The sequence below is a fragment of the Meleagris gallopavo genome, chromosome 1 (assembly GCF_000146605.3).
Source record: "Meleagris gallopavo isolate NT-WF06-2002-E0010 breed Aviagen turkey brand Nicholas breeding stock chromosome 1, Turkey_5.1, whole genome shotgun sequence".
In the NCBI taxonomy this organism is placed as follows: Eukaryota; Metazoa; Chordata; class Aves; order Galliformes; family Phasianidae; genus Meleagris; species Meleagris gallopavo.
Window position 1 is genome coordinate 51,209,650 of NC_015011.2, and position 24,242 is coordinate 51,233,891.

A 24,242-nucleotide genomic window follows, 5' to 3' on the forward strand; every position below is an offset into this window, starting at 1 on the left:
ATGAAGGTAAGGATGTGGATTTATATTCCACCTTTTGTTCAGGCCTCCCGAGAAATCTGAGTCTTTAATTGTCTGAGTCTAGAAGAAGTTTCTGTCCAATTCAGCTTGGAGGAAGGCAAGCTTTTTTGTTTATTCTATGTGAACCTTTCCTTCCTAGCCAGGTCCGTTTGTTTTTAAAGGTTGAAAAATGCAAAGGAAGCACTTGCAGGAGCAATCCCACCCTCTGCTCATTCTTGTACTCTGCTGGACCTGCATTAGGGCTCACGGCAGTGCAAAGAACTAGATCTGTGAATCAGTTAAGAATTAGGCGTGCTTTGTCAGGTCAGTGTCCACCTATCTCAGTACCCTCAGGAAGACTTGTGCAGGAAGGAAGCAAGGAGGCGTATGTGAGGACTGTAGGATTGTGGATGTGGCACTGAGGGACGAGGCTTAGTGACGGGATTTCGTAGGTCAGATATTGGTATTTGTAGGTAGATATTGGACTTGAATCTGGAAGGTCTTTTCCAATCTGGATGATTCTGTGGTTTTACAAGATCTTGGGTTATGTTGAAGAGCATCCCAGTGTACTTATAGTGTTCACAGTAAAATTCTATTAATCTTGGAACAGTTTCAAAGTTGGAGCAGATTCACTGAATCTGGGCCACTTCTCCCTGCCTTTCCTGTTCATACAAGTACTACATCCTGCCCAGAAAACATATGCTGTGCTCCAGCTGGCATGTTTTCCTGGAAGGGAAAAAGAGAAATTAGAGTGTCCTCAATGCTGGTATTCTGCAGAAGACTGCTCTTCAGATTTTGAGGAGTCTAAAGGAATTAGTACTTTTCTCAGGGTTTCAGAGCTTAAGTAAAGCAGCAGTAAGTGATTTTTTGATATCATAATAGTGTCATTATTCTCACTCCCCTAAAAATCAAAAGTTGGGGCAGCTATTGGCACCTGCTCAGTCTGAAGAAGCTTAAAAACTTGTATCTACTGAACTTAGAAGCAAACACAGAAAGCTGGGAAAGTCCAGTGAGGGCACTGAGTATTTAGCAGTATTCCCTTGTAGGAAGATCAAATGAATGATCACTACCTTTAGCTTGGTAAGAACAATATGAGCTTGTCTTCTTTGTGTATCCATGTTAACCACAAATTATATGCCACCATTTAATTATAGGGATTTAGAGGGCATCTTCCAGGCACTAATGTTATACCAAGAGAAAATGTTTTTAATGTTTTCAAAATTATTGTTTCATTTCTTATCATATCTTATGGCCAGGTGTAAGATAATGGAGCCTGTTATACCTCTTGTAGCAAGCAGTGAAAATAATGAAAATTATGGGAAACCGATACACATAAATGCAGTATCTGCTGATACTTTATGCTCAGTGTGGTCTCACAGAACTACACATTGCCAATTGCTTATCTAAAAAACTGATTGCTTTTACTTGAAATGAAAAAAGATTATTTCACTTTAAATCAAAAATAATGCTGAAAGAGGAAGAGAGAAACATAAGCAGCGACATAAATACTTTATATCCTATAACATGGTTTGTTTTAATTCTTTTGATCAGGCATACCAGCATAAGCTAAAGCTAGCTCTTATAGGTCAAAGCATTTTTGGACAAGAGGTTTATAACAAGCTGAGGAAAGAGGGCCATAAAGTTGTGGGAGTTTTCACAGTGCCTGACAAGAATGGACAAGCTGATCCTTTGGGTAAGTGTACTTAATCTAAATGCTGACATTACAGGCATACTTAACAAACTTGCATTGCTGTGAGATGTCTATATGGGAGTGACTTACATATACATATATTACATATATTGCCTTTGATACATTGGGTTCAGCACAAGAACTATGCTTAAATGAATACACAAGTCCCAGAGCTGGTTTAACTTTGTTAATTAGTATTTAAAAATTGTTTCTAGCTATGCAGGGCCATATGCTATGATATTTTCTTTTTAAATAAAGTAATCTGGGTACCTTATTTGAATGTCTACCTAGAAGTACCATCCTGAACTAGATCTGTATCATAATAATAATCAAAATATGTAAAAATAGGTTTGAGGAACAGTGCATTAGTCTTGATTAGCTCCTGACTTAACAGGATGTATTAGGAAATAGCTACTGAGCCTGCATACAAACACAAATGTCTGTCACCTGTTCCATGGTGCTGTCTGGGACACTCCAGGCTTGGAGCCAAGACTGTTTATTCATTCTGCTCTTTCTGATAAGCTTGTATGCAGCAGTATGTCTGCCAAACCTATTTCTCTTCCATCTAGACTAAGGAAAACTCACTGGAAAGAGTAGAAGAGGCATTGCTCTTCTTTTTTACATTGCCAAGATTTTGCAAACTTTCTAAGCATTTGCTGTAGAGATATTCAAAATTGAATTCATACAGCGGGAAATAGCGTGGTGAAGAAGCTGCTTTGAAGTCATTATCTGAATTTAACTTTCTCTTTCTCACAAAAATGGTGAGTTAATAGGATTATCAAGTGCCAGAAAAGAACTTACCTTTATGAATGAGCAGAAATTAAAACTACATTCCATGAGCTGTCTCAGATGTCTCTTTTTTTTCTGTTTGGGTCCTGACATGTTTCTATAGAATGAGGGAAGAATCAAACGTAGATTTTTCTTACTTGGTCTGTGCACTCCCAGCGGCTCTCAAGTTTGTTGCATTCTGTGACCTCATTGAAAGAATTAATCATACACTGGAAAAATTATAGGAGATATCTATTGGTTTAAAAAAGACAATGTGTCTGTCCAGCTCTGGAAGCATTCCGTTACAGTTGGTTGCATTATACAAACTACTATTATACAGTTTTTATACTAGCAGATATAACTCAAGAAATCTTCGGCTGATTTCCATCATGACCATTTTAATTGAGCTGTAGAATGTTTGTTGCTTTCCTAAGACGACTTTTTTTTTTTTACTTTCTGATGATCCAAACAACTTAAGTCACAAGTGAAATTTTCTAATGTTTCTATATCCTCAGTCAGCTATGATTTGTATTTCTAAAAGCAATTCCAGTGCATGCTAGTTTCCAATGTACTGTATGGAATGATACTTCATTAAGTATTTACTTAGGACCTATGTTAATAGGCTAATGATGTTTCAGGTCAAACTCAAAATTCAATTCCAGAAATGAAAAAGAGGAAGGAAATCCAAAAAGTGTTTAGAAATAGGAGTTAAATTAAGTAAATTTTCTGTATTCCCTTTTCTTCCTATTACAGATCCAGCTCAATAGCTGTAGAGTTTGACTCTACTATCTTTTCTGTGATGGTTTATTAAGCAGATGTTCAGTGGAGTTTATCAAATATCTGAAGATTCTGTCTGCAATAATGCCGTTGCTTTTTTTCACCCTTGAGCTAAATTCTTGGTGTAGCTGTGTCTCTCACAGATAAATGGGAGCATATCCAGAAAGCATCAGTAAACAGAATATTGAAGAAATGACTGAAGGCTGCTAGCATCTGTAATTATTTGAGCCACATGGTAAATTGCTGCTGACACAAGCACGTAATTGTAATCACATAGAAATGTGAAAGGCAAAATTAAGCTCTGCTGAACAAGTTGCAGGCAACTGTAATGACCAGACAAGAAATGAAGTGTCATTATTTAATATTCAGTGGCATTCATCATTCTTACTATCCAAGCCATGAGAGCAAAATTAAAGTTGAGAATGGCCCAAGCTATATAATGAGAGTCAATGACATAATAATCAAATTTATCCAAGTGTAAAGTTTTATTTAAACAGCCTACAGAACAGTACAAAGGGCTATCTGTAATACATTTCATTATCTGGGTTATCTGGTCGTACAAAACTTATTTCAGTTTGAATTTTTAACACAAAATGTGAATTAAAGAAAAGTATATTTTTGTCCCTCAGCATTGGCAGCAGAGAAGGATGGCACTCCTGTTTTTAAATTTCCCAGATGGAGAACTAAAGGCAAGCCTATCCAGGAAGTAATTGCAGCCTACAAATCGGTTGGAGCAGAGCTGAATGTCCTTCCATTCTGTACACAGTTCATCCCAATGGATGTCATTGACTGCCCAAAACATGGCTCAATTATTTACCATCCATCCATCCTACCACGCCACCGAGGAGCTTCTGCAATCAACTGGTAAGCTTTTGCCTGTTGTTCATCAAAACTACAGTGTAGTTTTGATGTTTCTGTTAGTATGTTGGGCCAAATCCATTATTTATATAAACACTGATACAATTCTGTTGCCTTGCAACTGCTCTGAAACAACTTCTCCAAAGCAGCTGAGTATTTGGATCATGGACTTCACTTCATACCAGAGACTCAACATTATTTCCACCACAAGTGCAGCTGTTATTCCTGGATGATCAGTGATGTGGTCTGTGCATTTGAGTATTTTACTCACATAGGTAAATCAGCAATATGTAGTTTCCATAGGCAGGATGGTACCCTTTCAGCTAGCCCCCCTGAAACAATAGGTAACTGTCACAACAGGGCTTCATGCAGAGTCTAAGACTTCACAGAAGGGAAAGAAAGAGATGAAAGAATCCATAAGAAAAACTTCTATCATCTTGTGCAATGCACAAGACTAGATTGAAAATGTACTTTGAAAGAACTAAACTACAGTAATGAGCACAATGGGCTCTGATGTAGCATTCCCATGTCAAAAGAAATGTCTTTATCATTATGTTTAAATTCAAAGAGAAATTGCCTAAATATTTAAAAAAAAAAACTCTTGCAGGCGTCATGATGATTATCTAAAAAATTAATGCTGTAAATTCAAAGCAAAAGCATATTTTGTTTTTTGAATAATGACCCACAGTGAAAAAAAAAGCTGAGCTGAAGTACTTGAAAAGAGTACTTGAATGGAGAGTAAAGGAGACCATTAGAGATTCAAAGAAATCCTTCAGAAAGTGGTATTTTTGTCCAAAGAAGTAAAATAAGAAAAAGCACCAAGTCTGTAAAAAATATAAAGGGCCAGCTTTTAAGGCACAAAATTGAATAATTTCTCAAATGTGCTACAGGTGGGAGATATGTAGAGGTGTTTGATACAAAAAGGTGCTGAGCAAAAAGAATGGCATAGTAGGAGACTTATATTGGTATTCCAGATGGAGGAGCTTAAAGTGTTATTACAATACATAGATGAGTAAATTAAGATCCAGAAGACAGGAGGTAAAACTTGAAGTTAAAAAAACATTAGGTAATGATACATAAGAGGAAAAAAAGCTGACTATGTTTAAGCAGTAAAATCTAAGTTCAGAAAAGAGACCATGGGAAGGATCTTAGTGCATGAAGAAAGTAGAAATGCCTCAGAAAAATCTTGGTATAGACCAACTTCCACATGATGGGAGATAAGTCTAAGAGTCTTCAAAGTGGAAAACAGATCACTCGAAAGGAAATATGTCAGCAGTGTAAAAATTCATGAAAGACATGAGAAGGTGAATAGGGAGTGATTGCTCATTCTTTCTTAATCAAAGTGAGGAAGCAGCCAACAAAGAGACAGATGGTAGGATTTAAATAAATAAAGTACTTTTTCTCCTTGCAGTCAGTTATTAACCTGTGGAAGTGTTCATCTAGAGAGAGAGGTCAAGAAAGAAGTTTTCTTGGAGAAAGGGTTCATTAAGATCTGTTCCACAGGAAGGTGTAGATACAGGCATACCAACTGTCTTTCAGTAAGTTCCTGAGGTAAAGGTTTCCAGAATCAGGAATGTATCCCAGTGGTCTATCACCAAGTCTTGCTTGTTTTGCATCTTCATTCTGTAAGCATCTGCTTTTGCCCTTTGCAGATAAAGGCTGTTGTCCTAAGACCTTTTAACTATGCTAGAATTTAACTTTAGTTTGGCCTTTTCTGATGACTCTCGTGTTTCAGCCTTGCAACCCTTGCTCTTGTTGGAAGTTTCTTCCATCTGTTGTGGCCGCAGCCCATGAGCTGTGGCAGACCATTTTCCCACACAAACACCATGACTTAGAAAACCAGTGGGAATGAGGCATGTCTAAGAGGCATCTGTTACAGACAAAGGTCCTGAACCTCTGAGGGTTCCTCACTCCATTCTTTACAGCCTTTTCCAGCTGCTGCCACTTTGTTATCAGCAGCCATCTGCAAAGGGAGCTTGGAGATGGTGCACAGAGGAAGAAGTTCTCAGGAGTTCTCATCCTGTTGTCTGCTTAGCATCAGAGATGTTTTCCAAAGTACTTTCTTCTCTGCCAGAGCAATGCTGAGGACATGCATTAGGGTGATCATTCTGTATTTCCAGATAATATAAAACAGATGAGATGCTGCTTCATTGTGTGGAGGATCTGTTTCACTTTTATTTGAACTGCTAACTCCTCCAGCTGTCTTCAGAGTTTGCTCCTCTTTCTGCACAAATGCATGCTTTTAATAATGTAGTTTTCAGTGTTCATATAGTGAATTTTCAAATATATAAGCCAGATTTCAGATGATCCTCTCACAACATGGACTGCCAAAGGAATACTTATGTATGTCATATGTCTTACAAAAATGGTATTGATGTTTGCACACAGACGCTTCTGGCTGCTCCCTTAAGCACTTTGACTTTCCATCATTCTGAAGTACCTGCATCTCCAAGGGAGAAGTGGAAAATCTATCTGGCTGGATTTCCCTTCGAATTCAGAAACAAATCTTGAGCTGATGTAAATCAGTATAGGTCTGCTGTATAACTAGTGCTATGTTCATGAAGACCAGCTGAGAATTTGGCTGGATATAAATTCCCCCAGTGTCTTTTCCTTAAATAGTTGTATATTAGTATTTTGCTAAGTGTCCATCATTTTCCACTGTCAGTTTAGCTCTTTTTCAGCTGTGGGACAAGTGTGCTTCTCTTGCTGACCTACAGATAAGCTGTGAATCTTAGCTAATTACAGTAAACAATTAGGAATTATTTAGACTGTTTAGACGCTTCCATCTTTCAAATGCATGCAGCTATTGCACACTCTCTGCTCTATACATTTAAGCCACTGATGATACATTTTAAGTAGCACGACTGGTGATGGGCACTCTGGATTCAGCTGCAGCCTTTCTTATGTCACTTTGTGAAAATATATATACAGTATCAAAGCTCTGGGTACTTGACTATGAAATGAGCAATGAAACTGGTGATAAAGACAGTTGGGATCTTCTATCTGAATAAAGCAAATGAATGTGTAACACATATATGGATATATCTGACTGCTTTCGCATTTTCTCTATTTACTATAAGGTTTCTTTTACCTCCAGGACTTTAATTCAAGGAGATAAGAAAGCAGGATTTACAATTTTTTGGGCTGATGATGGTTTGGACACTGGACCAATACTTCTGCAGCGAGAATGCGATGTTGGCCAAAATGATACTGTGGATGATCTGTATAACCGGTTTCTCTTCCCAGAAGGAGTAAAGGCTATGGTATGTTTACCTGTACTAAACATTTTATAAGAAAAGAATAGCATCTGCTGGAGTTTGAAAGGACAAAAAAAAAAAAAAGGAAATACAGACAAGATGGTTACATTTGGGAAGAGAGATTGTGGTGTTTTCAGATGAATTCTAAACTTCGGAGGAACTTTAAACTTCAGAGGGACTCTGTAGCTTTACAACAGCTGAGGAGGTGGCCTCAGAATATTTGTTGCAGACAGCGGGCAGAGCATATCCAGTTTCTGCAGAAGGCAAGAGGTCGGGTTTGTCTTGAGTGTATAGAAATAACTTTCTTTGCAGAAAGAAAAGGGAAAGAGATGAATGCAAAGGTACAGAGACACATTCTGTCCTTACTTAAACTCTGGTCCTGCTTAATTCAGGCAGCTGCTGTATGCATGGTGACTAGGTACTCCCATCATATTCTGAGGCTATTTCTTTTGTCATAGAAGTTTCTCAAGAATATATGTATATTATCCAGTGCCACATTGGTCCCCTAGGTTTTGGAAAACCTGGGTTTTGAAAATAAACCATTTCCTGTTGTGGAAGAAAATTTTCTTCTGTCTGCCACAAGCATGACTGAGGACAAAAGGAGAACCAAGCTGATGTTAAATCTGTTCCTTTTTACTTAGGTGGAAGCTGTACATCTAATTGCTGATGGTAAGGCACCTCGTATACCTCAGCCAAAAGAAGGGGCAACATACGAAGGGATCCAGAAAAAGGAAAATGCAGAGGTAGTGTTAAATAACACTGTGATACGTGCCAATCATTAGAAAAAGTTGCTAATTCAGACTGCAATCACAGTCACTTGAAATGAATGTAGGTTTTAACTCAGTTGCTTCCTCCCTTCTTATTTCTGGGACAAATTCATGAAGACTCAGGTTAAGTTCAGATTGCCAGCCAGCAGTTACATATGTTTAGAAACTTCATCTACTTGGGATCATCTGCACATAGCTAGATGGCAGTTGTGCCTTCTGTGGGTACTCAAGTTACCATACTTTGAAATTTAACACTGAATGGGGATAACTATCCTAGCATGTTTGCCAATAGTCTATGCTGTCTTCTTTACCAGAAATGGGTTGGACATTAGGAAATGGAAACATACACTATTTACATTTATACTATGCTTATTAAATTTGTTAATCATAATATTATTTATGAGTCAATGAATACCTAGTTGTAAGAGTTATGTTATCAGTATTTTAGTCTGAGGAGGAGAATTTGTGGACAGATAAAAGCTGCACAGAGCAGAGAAGTGTTAAGATCATCCCGTATGATAGGAAGAGCATTCCATTTGATAGATCTTTGATAGTTAGCCATGTAGAGATCACTGATCTTCCTATATTAGATCAGACCCTTTCTGTGTTCTTAACAACTGAAAGAAAGTGAGGGCAAAATTTGTAAAGTGATAAGCATTAATAACTTGATTTGTAACTAAAGAGAGAAGAATTAGCTGCTGTGTCCTGATTTCCTAGATCTCCTGGGATCAACCTGCAGCAGCTTTGCACAACTGGATTCGAGGGCATGATAAAGTACCTGGAGCATGGGCAACAATAAATGACCAGGTATGCTCTGTAAATTCCACACTCCATTTGTGGCTGTTTTCTCTTATAAAAACAAAAAGTATCTACATGCAGGTGAATAAAGATGTGAATTACACTGGAGGAGCTCTCATTTGGTGACTGTATATAGCTAATTTTTTTAAATCATAATTTAATTAAAAGATAAGAACAGTATATAGAAAAAACACATGATATGAAGCAGTAAATAACAAGGCTAGAACCGCAGCCATTTTGGGAAACAGATATGCATTACAGTGTAATGAAACCCATACTGAAAGGGCACCGCCACCTTGTAACAGCAAAATGAAACACCGTGAGTACCAGAAATAGCAAAGGAAGGGTTTTCTAAAAGAAATTCGGGCCTGGGAATACAAAAATCACTTGCAGAAATAAATATGCCTAATTTTATCCCAAACGGCTATTTCCTTTTGATGTTTTAAGACCATTATGCATTTGATCCACATTTTACTTGCATAATATATTTTAAAAAACACATTTCCTAGCTCTGACATCCTAATTTTTTTTACTTAAAAATAAGCCATCTATGGGTAGGTTGTTCCAAAAGCCTGGTTCTGCACTAGTGTCCAGGGGGTGATGATGCTTTGAGAGCCTAGAAAAAGCAGAAGAGCCCAAGTTCAGCAGTGTCAGCCTGGAGGCAGATCAGGATTCCACCACTTACAGTCAGGCTTCTGCTGTTCGCTAGCTTTATACTGTCAAATGTTCCTTCCCTTTTTGCACTGGTTTAGTCATGCACAATGTTAAAGCTAAGCAGCTTTGCAGGTTTAGGCAGCTTGCTTTTATGTGTCCTGGGTTGTAAAGATACAGAAATTACGTTGTAACATGGTTTGCATGTGTAGTTACTTATATTTGATTACTTTGTATTGTATTTCAGTCTCCAAACAATGTCAGTTATTTGGTTTTTAAAACATGTTTAGAATCTATGTACTTTTAATTCCATTTACTTTTAGGTGGTTACTTTTTATGGTTCATCATTACTTGATGCTTCAGTGCCTGCTGGACAAGAGCTGGCAATAAGAGGTGCTTCAAGACCTGGACTTGTAACCAAGAATGGTCTAGTCATTTTTGGTAATGATGGGAAGATGGTAAGTGCTCCATCTGACAAACATGAGTATGGATGGAATAAATTAGCAAGAAGTGCAGATAGTGTGGAATTGTCAGGCTGTACAAATCCATCTGCAAATGGTAGCTGATTTGTTTGACATTTACCAGTCCATCACCATCCTATAGGGAAGATATCCATGTTTTGCTTCACACTCAATACATGTTCATTTTCAGTAAGGATTAAAATGTATTAGTATAGAGGATAATCTGAAAGACATCTAAGAATGTCCTATTTTATATTATATATATCTTATCAGCTTTCCTGCAAGCCACACATTTTACTATTTGTGACCATACTGATGCATAAAAGTTCATTTCCCCTCAATTTTCAGGTATTAGTGAGAAATCTGCAGTTTCAGGATGGAAAAATGATCCCTGCTTCTAAATACTTCTCTGCTGATGAAACAACTACCCTGGAACTTACAGAAGAGGAGAAGAAGATGGCAGAAGATATTAAGGTAATTCAACAAACTGCTTAAGTTGGATATTACTACAGATGAAAACATTACTTCATTCTCATGATAGGCATATCTTTTATTTAACCGTGCAGATCGTCTTTGAAGAAATACTGTATGAATCTTTAGTTAGTAAAATTAATTTGAATGGATTTAAGAATTCACAATAAGCTTAGACGTATCCCTATCAAATTTTATTTCATATACAAGTGATACAAAAACAGTGATCACAGAGTCAGTTATGGTAAATGTTTATGAATGATGAAGGTGGGAGCAAGTGTAAAGTGAGGAGAAACTAAAAGATCTTTATCTCACAACAGTGAAGTTATCTCACAACAGTGAGTCTACTGAAAACAGCCTTGAACTGTGATGTTATTCACTTGGATGCTGTCAAAAGTGGTTCTTGTGGACAAGATACAGGGAGTCTTGAAACAGCAGTCTGAAGGAGAAAAGCAGATTTTCTCTCTATGCCTTTGTTGCCTTAGCTATTAGTAAGCTGGCTGGTAGGTTGCTCCAATAGTTTTGTTCTGCCCTGATGTCCAGGGACTGGTGCTACTTTGAGAGCCCAGAAAGAGCACGGAGATCTTGCTGGTAGAGGGATGCAACAGTAGGGCACCTGGAGCAAAAGGTTGCCAAGGCTGGAGAGGCACCTTGCTCTCTTCTGTAATCTGCCCCTCGGTAATGAGTGTCATGTGCTTAACTGAAAGCCATATTGGTCAGTAATTTAGGTTTTGTGCCAGAGCAACTGAATCATAGATGTCTTCCCTTCTGCTAACTCTGCTACAGTACAGTCAAAAGTCAGTAACTTTTGACACAAGCCAGGCAGCTTGATGCACTCATGTTTTAAGCTGCTGCTCCAACATTACCTTGAACTTGCTTGCCAGCAAGTGAAGTGCTGAAGGATTGACTGACTGAGACAATATCTAAAAGAAATATAAACTCTTTAGTTCAAGACATGAACTGCTAACTCTGGAGCCTAATTATACTTAATTGATATGTCACTCTGCTAGTTATTTCAGCTTGCGTGTTAGCAGAGATATCCATTGAATACATGCAGGTTAAACTACTTCTCAACTTTGCCCAGGTGCCAGAAATTCCATCCATCCTGTCACAATGTTCTCCAGGCTGCTCCCACCTCTGCTGACAGCATATTCCATAATGCAGTGAGCAGTTATTGTTAATATTGTTAATATTGTTCTTCATAAAGACCTTAAAAATGGGCCTGTACATTTTTAGCATTGTAGCATTTAGGTTCCTTCCCTGATTAGGTGAAAATATCATGGATGAAATAATCATTTTTTATGTAATCATGCTGGAGATTTTATTGGCTAATGTGTGGCCTGCATTTCCAGATCCTCTTAAGATAGTCTTCTGTTTTAGGATCCTTAGAAATAATGCATTTATAGGCATGGATATCTTAGAAAATATTGTCTGATAAATGCTCCTTTCAATTAGAGGATTGTTCATTATTGCTTCCACAATTTTTATATATTATTAGGCTATCTGGAAAGGAATTTTGAGCAATGTTCCTGTAATAGAAGATTCCACAGACTTCTTCAAATCTGGAGCATCCTCTATGCATGTTGTCAGGTAAAAAACTAATAAAAACAAGGAAATTATGAAGCAAAAGTTAATGGGAACAATATTGTCACGGTGCTTTTAAATCAGGGTGGATAATATTAAAAAAAAAACTAAAAAAATTCCAGTATATTTTCCAGTACTCAAAATGTTGATTTTTCTACCTTTGAAAATGTGATGGAGTTCTGTTCCCAAAATTAGGAGTTACTGGTCTTTCTATTCAAGTGAAATTCCCCTTAACATCAGGAACAGCAGCCTCACAGGGAAGCATGGTGGTGCCCAAACCTATCTGCATGCAGTGACAAGTATTTCAGGGGGGCTGATTCAGAAGCTGAGCAAAGGACTCCCCAGAGGGAGAGAGAAGCCATTCATAGAAGTAGTTCAACCCATGCATTCAACCCATTTAATGGGTCATCTCGATTAACTTCTTTTTGCAAATCAGATATCCTAGGCCATAATATAAGATTAGCATATCATTGGTTTTTTGTTTTTTTTAATTAATGTATTATTGTCCTTCTTAAATACCAGTCTCATAGAGCTCTAAACTGCCTCTGTGTATGGGTTAGGGTCATCTCATATGCAGTTTTGTCAATCAATATATGCTATTTATCATCTATTTACAAATGTTTATCAGAAAGTATTCTCAGAGAAACAGATACACATGTATTCAAATGCATACGAACTGGTGCCCAGTTTTGACCTCTTTCCACCTTCTAATGGCTTGTTTGGAATGGAATAATTCTTCCATTTGTAATTTAACTTATTCTTTCTTTGAAATCCTCAGAATGCTAGAAGAGATCAAACAAAAATACAGCGGGCTTCAGCTTCAGAATGAAGATGTGTATATGGCCACTAAGTTTGCAGACTTTATTCAAATGGCTGTCAGAAAACTCAGAGGAGAGGATGGAGAAGAAGAGTTGGTCATTGATTATGTAAGACCTTTTATTTTCCCTTCTTTGGTTATTCTTTATTTGTGTTGTTGGTTTTTTTTTGGGGGGGAATAGACACTGGATTGCTTGATGCAATGGGAAAAGCAACTGTTTGGTCATGCAAACTCTCCTTTGTAACTTTTATTTTTTAAGTTTTACATATTGGCATTGTGGATTGGAAGTACGTATGTATTGTCATTTACAGTGTTCTGATGTTCTAGAAACTGTGAGATCTAGAATAGAGTAGCTTGCACATGGGCAGATACTCCTACTGGCCCTGCACTATCCTACCTGACAGAACGCCTCAGTCAGAGTGGTTCCAGGCCTTCTATCCTGAGGCAAAATGTGCCAGACTCACTCCTAAGAAAAGGGAAGATTTTGTGTTTTGTGAAGTAATTAAGCAAGCCAGAATTTCTTGAATTTAGAAGTTAAGCATCTGTTTCAATTCCACTGGGACTAGCCTTAACCAGGGTTTAGTATTTGTTTAACCATAGAGATCCAGTGATAAAAAATACAGAAATCAGCTTAACCGTCTCGGAGTGTGGGCAGTGGTGTTAATGGAGAATGTTACTTCCATTTAATTTTGCCTTTCTGGGCATTCCTAACAGCCATATATACATCCTAAAAAAAACCATTCAGTTCAGTGTTGATTATCCATATATATATGTATATGTATACATATCAAAACCCTGATAAGCCACATTAAAACCTTAGTTGTTAAAAAGGTAGATTAACTTCTTATTTATTTTGCTCCTAGGTTTCAAAAAATGTGAACAACATGACTGTGAATATGCCATACCAATGTTTCATTAATGGTCAATTTGTCAATGCTGATGATGGAAAAACATACGATACCATAAATCCAACAGATGGATCAGTAAGTAATTTTTAAATACAATCATAGAGTCACAGAATTGTAAGGGTTAGAAGGGACCTCTGGAGATCACCTAGTCCAACTCTCAATTTCAGTGTATTTCAATTATTTTGCCTACAAAAAAATCTGAAGCACCAAAAATCACCATGTTCAAAACCATACATTAAACAACCTCCCAAAATAATTTTGAATTTAAGTTTAGTTCTCAATTTATATATTCTACATTTTTTGCATTTCAGTCAAGTTGTGCTTTAAAAATAACCCAATTTCACTTCAGCTAGCATGTTAATCTCCATACAGCTGTATGTTTTACCTTGTTCTCATTCCTGTTTATCTTCACAACAAAAATTGCTAATGTTTAGTTGCTAAAGAGGTATTTCTTTTACAATATTGTATGTATTTCCTTTCAGTCATTAACTTTAGCTTTTACCTTACTACAAATCTGTCTTAGGTTGAATGTGACTTTAAAATATCCCATTAAATTCCCAGTTAGAAAAATGACTTTTGAACAGGAAAATACAGTTTCACTTTTTCCTCTCAAAAGCACTAAATCTTGGTTGAGCAACTCAGAATTATTAACAGAAGAAGTCATTCTGATGCCCATATATTATTTCTGGAGTAACTGAATTCTGCTAAAATCAGTAGCACAAATTTCACTGTCATCAGAAGCCAGAATGTGGCACTTCTCTGTACCTCATTATGGAATGGAATAAAAGTCATAGCAATTCTGTTTTAGGATTTACATTGTATATTGGTACAGAACACAATCATCATGAAATACTACATGTAAGTCATGGTAACAGAAACTCAGCTTCTTAGAAATGAAATGTTCTGGACTCGTTTTACCACGTTTGGATATAAGATCATAATATTAAGACCTTCAAGATCTGTAGTACCATGCTGATCTTACGTATAGAAAGAAAATTTCCAGTGGGATGATGTGCCTTGCTGTGAGAAAGGATGTAGGAATCAGAGTTCCTACATTGTCTTCCAAGTTCTGCCTCCATCAGCTGTGTCTCAACTTCTTGCAGCATGTCTCACCCATGGCAGCTGATTGGCTCGATGATATTATTTACTATGTTATTATATCAATTATTTGCTTATGCCCAGTTAAGAGTAACACTCTGCATCCAGCCGTTCTGTCTGAGCTAAGGCATTTCTACCTGGTGACAGGTAATTGCCAGTGTATCTTCTGCTTCCTTGGCTGACGTTGACAGAGCAGTGGCAGCAGCAAAAGAGGCATTTGAAAATGGTGAATGGGGAAGAATGAATGCAAGGGAAAGAGGGCGACTCATGTACAAGTATGTAAAGGGCAGCTTGCGTGGGTTTTGTTTTGTTTTGTTTTTAAATCATGTTGTTTAGCTCCTCTGAAGAACTGTTGCATATTTTCTGAATATGTTGGATATTCATACTCCCACTGTCCACCTCATTCAAACAAGGGCCATTTTTCCTCTGGCCTCTGTTCAGACTAGACCTTTTGAATGCCAAAATGGAGAAGTTTGTACTGTTAAACCCCTACCTCTGCTACTTTGTCTTAAGGAGTCATTAATAGAAGATATTAGGCATGCACTAAGTGGAACTTTCTCCTTTGTACTTGACATGCCATATTTATCCTTTTGCACACTAATGCTGATGCCCTAGCCATTAACTGCTGGATGCAGTTAAAACAAGTATTGAAGAGCATTTTTCCACATCTCTGCAAATTGTTTAAATGAGCAGAATTGACATAGTAGAAAAAATAGTTTCCAGACCTAGTTTTAAATACTCTTTATGGAATCTAAAATGCACATAATTAACCTCTTAAAATCACATGAGAGCATTGATTGTACATTTGAGTAACAAAACACAGACAGAAGCTTAAGAAAAACCTTGATACGTGTTTCGTTTCTATATAAGAGACTTAAGACGTGATTATAAAAATCTGTTCATGCAAACACGCCTTTCTGCTGAGCAGGGGACAGCAATGAGACACTCCTATAGCTAGTATTAACAGTTTTTATCACAAACACTTTGACAGTCTTATACCTCACTGATGTGCTTGACAAAGCTAACAGACAGAGAACTTGAGGCCTAAAAAGAGACTAGCCCAGATTCTTAAACATGCTGAGGCATATAAAATTCAATTTGCATTATGTTAGGATCTGTATCTTTGAACAACAGTGTGCCTTTGAAGCATCTAACACTATATCAGTATTCCATGCTATTTTAGCTACAGGTCTTTGCCATACAAAATACAGTTTTACACTCTCAATGGTTAGAGGTCACTTCTCTTTGACGTGCATTTGTAATGGTTTGATTACAGGCTTGCAGACCTAATGGAAGAACATCAAGAAGAGTTAGCAACTATAGAGTCTATCGATTCAGGAGCTGTCTACACTTTAGCTTTGAAGACCCACATTGGAATGTCTGTACAAACTTTCAGATACTTTGCTGGATGGTGTGACAAAATTCAGGCAAGTGAATGTGTAAAGAAAACGATGATGATGCTTCTTTACACATTTCTTTTTCTTTTTGCTGATATAGTGTCAAAAAGTAGTATTAACAAAATCACTCAAGAAATCAAAAATTAAACTAAATTTAGAATTTTACCTAAAGTGAGTCTTCCAGACAATACAAAAAGCACAGTCTACTTTCAATTTGAGAATATGAATCTGACTCCAAATATCTAAGAAATTAATTGAGATGTCATTGGGCAGGTAAGCTTAGTCAGTTCTTGATTATTCCTGGAGCAGAATCGCTGTGTTACAGTCATGCTGCTAAGTGCAAAGACTCATGCTATATATAATGTTCTGATCAAGGCTGGCGTGGTTGTTTGGTACCACAGCAAGTGGCACAAATTCAACAACATTTCCTGAAGTATCTTTAAGGTGCACAATGAAGAATATCATTCAGCTTTCTTTCTTCCATTCGTTCCTCACTTATGCTCTTCCATAGTTTTATTATCTACGCTTTTATGTTACCTAGCTGAAAATCGGGAGTTGGTTACTGGACTCTTAGCAGGAAATGTTATATTAGAAACATCTTTCCACGATGCATAAATTGAATAAATGCTTGTGGTTTTAAAGACTGTTCTGTGGCTTTCTAAAATATACTTAAATGGCAGTTGAATTTGTAAAAAAAATAAATGGTTAAATGGTACCAGTATTAATCTGTCTTCTTTTTTTTCAGGGTGCTACAATTCCAATTAGCCAGGCCCGGCCAAACCATAATCTAACATTCACCAAGAAAGAGCCAATAGGGTAACTATCTTTTTTTTTTCCTTCTTAGTGATAGCCTGGGCATATAGAAAAATCATTAAAAAGCTGCATTCAAAACTATAATTTTTGCCTGATTTTCTGGTTTGCTTATTTGTTTGTTTGTTTGTTTTTAATCTTAAGTGTCTGTGCAATTGTTATCCCTTGGAATTACCCACTGATGATGCTTGCATGGAAGAGTGCAGCATGCTTGGCTGCAGGCAACACACTGGTTCTCAAGACAGCTCAGGTAAAAAGGAATGCTCAAGTGGCTCAGGCCCTCCAGTATTTTGTTCAGACAGAATAGTTCATACATCTAGCAGATTTCATTCATAGCTCGACCTGTTCATACATTTTAAAGTGGAGGTATAATTATATAAATTACTGTGATCATACCAGGTACTAATTATTTTAAATTCTGCTCCAACGTTACTTTCATTTTCAAGAATGGTTTCCTTTCTGCAAGAAAATGCCATTTTTGATTTGTCAGTACTATGAGGAAGAAGATGGATATTGTATCAAAGTGAAGAACTACTGAGTGTAAGAGTTATCACTATGCATTTCATTAAAACAGGAGACCTAACCTGAGTGTTTCTATTTAGGTCACACCTCTGACTGCCTTGAAGTTTGCAGAACTCTCAGCTAAAGCTGGATTTCCTAAGGGTGTTATAAATATACTGCCTGGTTCAGGTAAAACTTTAACAAACCTTTAACACTTCTTTCAGAAAGGGTTGTTAAGCACTGGAATAGGCTCCCCAAGGAGGTGGTTGAGTCACCATCCCTGGATGTGTTGAAAAATCGTTTGGATGTGGTGCTCAGGGACATGATTTAGCAGAGGGTTGTTAGAGTTAGGGTAGTATGGTTAGGTTATGGTTGGACTCGATGATCTTTAAAGTCTTTTCTATCCTGAGTGATTCTGTGGTTCTATGAAATCATTTTTCTTTGAAGAACAGGTCATATTAAAGCTGGTGTACTAGCATTTTACCTTTGAAGACCTGTTATATAAGTTCATTTATCTTTGTCGATAGTAGTCTTGCATCTATGTCATGCAGCAATTTCACATATTTTCCTGAACAGAATTGGAAATTTCTGTATGTCACATGACTCTATCTAGTGGTAAGAGCTCTCAGCCCACACCTTTTCCAAGCCCATACAAACAGCATGAAAACTCTGAGAAAGAGAATGCGTTACAGAGAAACAAATTGCACTTGCCTATAAGACTTCATTTTTTCTCCTAATTTTATAATCACTTAGAAGTATTTAAATGTGACTGTGAGGCCTAGAGCAAGCTGATAAGATGTTTCTTGGTCACTATAAACTAGCTGTGCTTCATACCACAACCTTAGATCATCATTTTCATCTTTCCCCTAAAAAAATGACTACAAACTATACTATTGCACCTGCAGTGGAATATTAGGAAAAAAATTCTTAAGAAGAGAGAGATGGGAGAATTTGGACCCATCAATGTGATTTAAGTTAACTAATATGAGATTTTTCATAGTCCTATTAATAAAGCCATAAATATCAACTAGAATGTAATATTTCATTTGGTTGACATAAGTCTTTCTGTATACAGTGCTGTTGCTGGGGTAGTAAAAATCATATATGTACTGTCCAGTTAAGGTGTTTTCCTCAATCCCAGGTGGCTTAGTGGGACAGCACTTATCTAAACATCCAGATGTTCGCAAAGTTGGCTTCACTGGATCCACACCAACCGGTAAAGAGATCATGAAGAGGTACTTTTAGCATAAGATTCATGAATAAATGCTGCTTAATCCAGTTCCTAAGCACCTTATTAGCAATATCTTTCATGTAGCCATAGTAGAAAAGCATAACTACATATGCTTGTTTACATTTATCTCAAATTCTGCTAAGTCACTGTTGAGAAGTAGAGGTTTATACTGTACATTTTCACTAGGTATGATTGAAAGGAAATGATTAAATGAGCTGTTTAAAAGGTGTTTTGTACTTTTTTTCTTTTTTTTTTTCAGTGCAGCCACTAATCTGAAGAAGGTTTCTCTTGAACTTGGCGGTAAATCACCATTGATCATATTCAGTGACTGTGAACTTGACAAAGCTGTAAAAATGGTAACTAGTTTGAAGTAAAATATATTCGAAGCCTTGATCTTACATGCTGACAGTATTGTAGAACTCTTCTGGACTTGTGAAAAACTTCAGCAGGAAGCCCTTGCATGAAGATTCATGAAATCTGTTAGAAAACAGACTCATTTTCTATAGGATATTTCTTTGTGTCAGCATAATTAAATTATTTGTGCAGCACCAAAAAGATAGGGATTTGTACTACAATAAGGATACATTAGAAAATATGACAAGGAAGAATTTACATTAGCCAAGTTAACGTATTAGAAGCGATTTCTGTTAAAATCTATTAACCAAGAAAAACAAGCTTTAAAAAGAAAAGCCTGAAAATGAGCTAAAATATACAGTATACTCCCTATTGTCACGCAGTGCCTATTAATTCACCATCAATCACATAATCCACCTTCCCAACTAACCATAAGGTGTTTAAAGTACATGAGTAACGTGTGAAAATGAGAAATATGGTAGATTTAAGCTTGTTTCCTGCTCAGGTGATCAAAATGACAGCAGATACAGTTCGCTCACTAAGAAGCAAGCAAGGGTCTCCCACACTGTGCTTACAAGAAGTGCTAATTCCATTGATTCTCTGAACCAACAAAAGCAGAAAGAAATTATTACAAGCTTCCCATATTTTTTTGAACTTTTGTTGGCAGGACAAGAGTCTGAGTGTCTTCACTCATATATGGAAAGTGAAAGCTGAAACTTTGCAGTCAGCAAATGAAACAGAAAATGAACAAAAGGATGCCTATAAAAATATAAATATAAATGTTTTTTATTTCCCCGATCAGGGTATGGGAGCAGTATATTTCAACAAAGGAGAAAACTGCATTGCTGCTGGCAGGCTGTTTGTGGAGGAGTCAATACATGACGAATTTGTTAGAAAAGTGGTAAGATAGTTGAAGACTAAAATTTAAGCAGATGTATTACTATGGCACAAAGCTGCTATGACACGTGCATTTCTTGTTATTTTTGTTACTGATTACCATAGACTATTCTACTTCTTGTGAATGTCTTACGGTGTCAAAAGAAAGGCACTGAAGGCAAATATTTTCATCAGTTATGCAGATAAGTGACATTGAAATAGATATTGCATCTTCAGTGATACTTTGTATTTCACTAGGAAAGTAAGATGAAAACAATGACTTGAACTTCAGTCACTGTGACTGAAGACTGCTATGAAATTTTGAAAAATGCTTATTGGAAGAGTAGCTGGTCATAAAAATCCAATAGTTACCCCAGTGAGCTGCTGGACAATTCATATATCTAGCTTAGCCCAGGAAATTATTGCGGTAACTCATTTACTCCTGGTAAAAGCTAACATTTTACCTGCTTTCATAATATCATAAGAGAATTATTACATGCAAACTGCATCAAAAACTTTAAGAAGTAACCGGAGCTTACCAAACAAGACCATATAAACAGCTTCATTTTAGAAGGGGAAGAGCATTCACCTTCTAAGATCGCATCCCTTTTTTGAGCCAAGCTTCGCAACACAAATAACAAAGCATGCTGAATCACTGGTCATTTTAACAACTACTCGTTATGTAACTTCGTTTTGGTTGGGTAACCCATAGGTGGAAGAAATAAAAAAGATGAAAATCGGTGACCCACTTGATAGATCAACAGATCATGGCCCACAGAATCACAAAGCCCATCTGGAAAAGCTGCTAAAGTATTGTGAAACTGGAGTGAAAGAAGGAGCCACTCTAGTGTATGGAGGAAGACAAGTATGTAGACCAGGTAAGATACTGGTCAAAGGTGTTAGGAGTTAGAAAGCAGGATGGAAAGAATACAAAGTAAACCCAAGAAAAGACCTGAGGACAGAGTATTCAAGTCTTATATTAAGAAATGCTGTACAACTGAAATATATCAAAATGAATCAAGATTCCCATCTGTAGCAGTATCTTGCAGTCATTTACTCATATTGTTTATGAGGCAGAGGCCTTTTTTGCAACAACCTTGAACTGTAAGTGTAATCATCCACTTTGATGAACAGAATACTTAAGCTGGAAAGTGGAAAGAGTCTGCATTAGATATTATTATCAAAAGCCTGTTTTTTGTATGAAGACTGCATATATCAAGTTTAACAGGAAGGCATAAAAGCAACATTTTGTCATGATGATCTGTCCTTTATTAGTAATGGAGAAGAAATGTTTGCATCAGAATTTTAAAACATAGGACTGCATCCCCAAAGAAAATGAAAGTGGAGCTGTAAGAAGTCAGTATAACAAAAATAGGAATGAAAAGGTGATTATAGAAAACACTGGAAGCTGGCTTTATCCACTCACTCTGAAATATTCTCACTCATGTAGATGTAGATACCCAAAATCACTTATGTCTAACACTGTAACAGTTCTTGCTTGGCAACAATGTGAATTAGTTTATAGACGGGTCTTTTATACCACTTAGAAAGGAACAGTAGTTATGAGGTGAGCTTTTGTTTCAGATAAACCTCAATAAATCTTAGGCAAAGTTGCTGCCCATTGCATGTTCTTTCTTGTTTTTGGAAGATACAGATAGGTATGGCTATCCTCTTGTCAGGTAACAAGAAAAGCAGTGTTCTCTCTGACATTCTGTAACCCTGTCTTCCTGCTGCCAGAATGCAGGATCTGCCTCTGAGGAGTGGCCTGGCCTTGTGGCACGCAGGCCTTCTGCTCTGCACACGACCAACATGTTAACTGCTCTCATCAAGAAAGGCCATTCTTTCAGCCTTATTTCTGCTGTTATACACATGCATCACCATTCACAATTCTTATTGATCTTGGTATTTTCTGTTTCAAGCCTCAGTGTATCTGTGACATCAAGTACAGATAGGCCTGGACAATACAAACCACAAAGCATTTTGTCTTCACTCAAATGTTGCTTCATCCTCTATTTAGGTTTCTTCATGGAACCCACTGTATTCACAGATGTTGAAGACCATATGTACATTGCCCAGGAAGAATCCTTTGGTCCTGTGATGGTGATTTCCAAATTTAAAAATGGGTACATTCTTCTCATTTTCACCCTGTGTGTTGAAATACGTTGGATGGTTCTTTTAATCTTCTAAGATCTAGCTGAAACTCAGCTAAATTCAGAGGTTTTCTAGTATGAGTGTCCTTCTCCATGTCAGTATAGAATAAATGCTGTTACAAGCGTGCAAGGGAGCAGGAGGGAACAGCAAGTGCCATTTCTTAAATAAGACTCGATTTTCAGTGAAAGATTTTTACTCAAGTTGATACAAACACAGAGGTTGGATCAAATTGCTAAAGGTGCATTTTTTTCCAGTGGACAAAAAGGACCTCATAGTGTTATGCATTGCCTAAGGCAGCACATTACTCCTGTAAATGAAAATCCCTCTGTGTATTTTGTGGAGTATCAGTTTTAATAGCTTTCATTTTACATTGTAGGAATTATTTTACAAATAGATAATATAACAGCCTTATATAGAGATTTTATACAGTTGTTTCCACCAGGTTTCTTTTTTCTGTGGTGTGAAAGAGAAGTTGGGAACTGGCCACATAGAAATCCCTTTACATCTACAAATTATGTATGGAGATATGGGATTATAATAAGTTTTTGAAGTTTTAACATATGGATTTTTAAAATTAATTGAGATTGGATAGAAATAGCAATTTGAACATTGCTTGAAAAGATGCGTCACAGCTGAGGTTCAGCATTTACTCTCCATTAACTGACAGACTTTAGCAAACTGATTCATAACGTGCTGCCAAGTTCTGCTTTACAAGTCATTTTGTATTCTTCTGATCCCCAAGATGTACAGTGTAGTTGAGTGAAGATAAGTGTGCATAATGCAGCTTTCCTTTGACATTTCCTAGTGTAGATTTTAAACACTGAAATGCAAACACATGCTTTACAAGCTTGAAGCAAGTGTATGAATTTCCATAAATGAGACAGACTGACACTGAGAGTAGTTCTTACTAAACTGGGTCTTTGTAACAGCTAAGAGAAGAGAAGGAGCATGGGAAAAGATGTTTCTATCAAACTTGAGGGTCAAAGCTTGCTAGCACTTGCTTGTTTTACCTCCTAGCAATTAAATCAGTATTTTCTCCTCCAGGGATGTCGATGGAGTGCTGCAACGGGCAAACACCACAGAATATGGTTTAGCCTCAGGAGTTTTCACAAAGGACATAAGCAAAGCCCTCTATATCAGTGAAAAGCTGGAAGCTGGAACAGTTTTTATTAATACATACAACAAAACTGATGTAGCAGCACCATTTGGTGGATTTAAACAGTCTGGCTTCGGAAAAGATTTAGGTAAGTTGTTCTCTCCCCTCGTTTCTCATCTGACAGTCTAAGTCAATGAAAAAAAATAATATTACCTGAAAACCACAGATGTATTTCCTGCATCTCCCACATTCCTTCAGCTACAGTGATCTAATTCGTCTCCTGTCCTTACAATTCCCACCTCAATATCTCCAGTATTATTCATTTTATTACAAGACTGGACAGATCAAGCCTCATGGCAAAGAGTAACACAATACGTTTTTGCCTTTGGAATCCCTAGCAAGTATTAGCCCCTTTTTTTTTTCCCCTCATCAGAATTATTAATAGGGGAAAAATCCCCTATGTAATGTAATTTTCTAACGTAATCTTTTTTTTACCTGGAAACTTAACATAAGCAAACCAATTTGTAAATTCAGCTCCGAGTTCCCCCACACAAGTTGCCACCTAGAGATTGCTGCTGCTTCAGTACTCCCCCCAGGCGGTGGCTTGTTAAAATTCAGCTGCATTTTCTTTCCATACTTGTTGGGTTTGGGCTCTTCTTGTTAAACCAGTCCTGTAAATCTTAAAAGGAGAGTAAATCCGTTAGTTTCTCATCATGTCTCAAGGACTCAAATGTTGGCTAAAACATTACGAATTTATTTTAATGATACAGTTACCTTCCCTGACAGCTTTCTCTCCTTCAGCCACTATTCTAACTGGTTAATATTTGCTTGTACAGGTGAAGAAGCTCTTCATGAATATCTTAGAACAAAGGCTGTCACTGTGGAATATTAACAGCCTCACTTGGAAAGTAAACTTTTGGCAGT

The 24,242-nt window shown here is 37.0% G+C and overlaps 1 protein-coding gene across 1 annotated transcript; it reads left to right on the forward strand.

Annotated features, from left to right (window-relative positions):
- Positions 1-24,242, forward strand: ALDH1L2 (aldehyde dehydrogenase 1 family member L2). The gene is made up of 23 exons (XM_019615274.2): positions 1-6; positions 1,549-1,690; positions 3,862-4,096; positions 7,188-7,353; positions 7,989-8,090; positions 8,832-8,921; positions 9,887-10,021; positions 10,373-10,498; positions 11,994-12,085; positions 12,858-13,005; positions 13,760-13,879; positions 15,050-15,177; positions 16,179-16,329; positions 17,045-17,115; positions 17,254-17,359; positions 17,712-17,799; positions 18,752-18,845; positions 19,101-19,197; positions 19,998-20,096; positions 20,784-20,949; positions 22,089-22,194; positions 23,267-23,466; positions 24,155-24,242. Exons 1-23 carry the CDS (start codon positions 1-3, stop codon positions 24,208-24,210), a joined length of 2,724 nt encoding a protein of 907 aa, XP_019470819.2. The 3' UTR covers positions 24,211-24,242.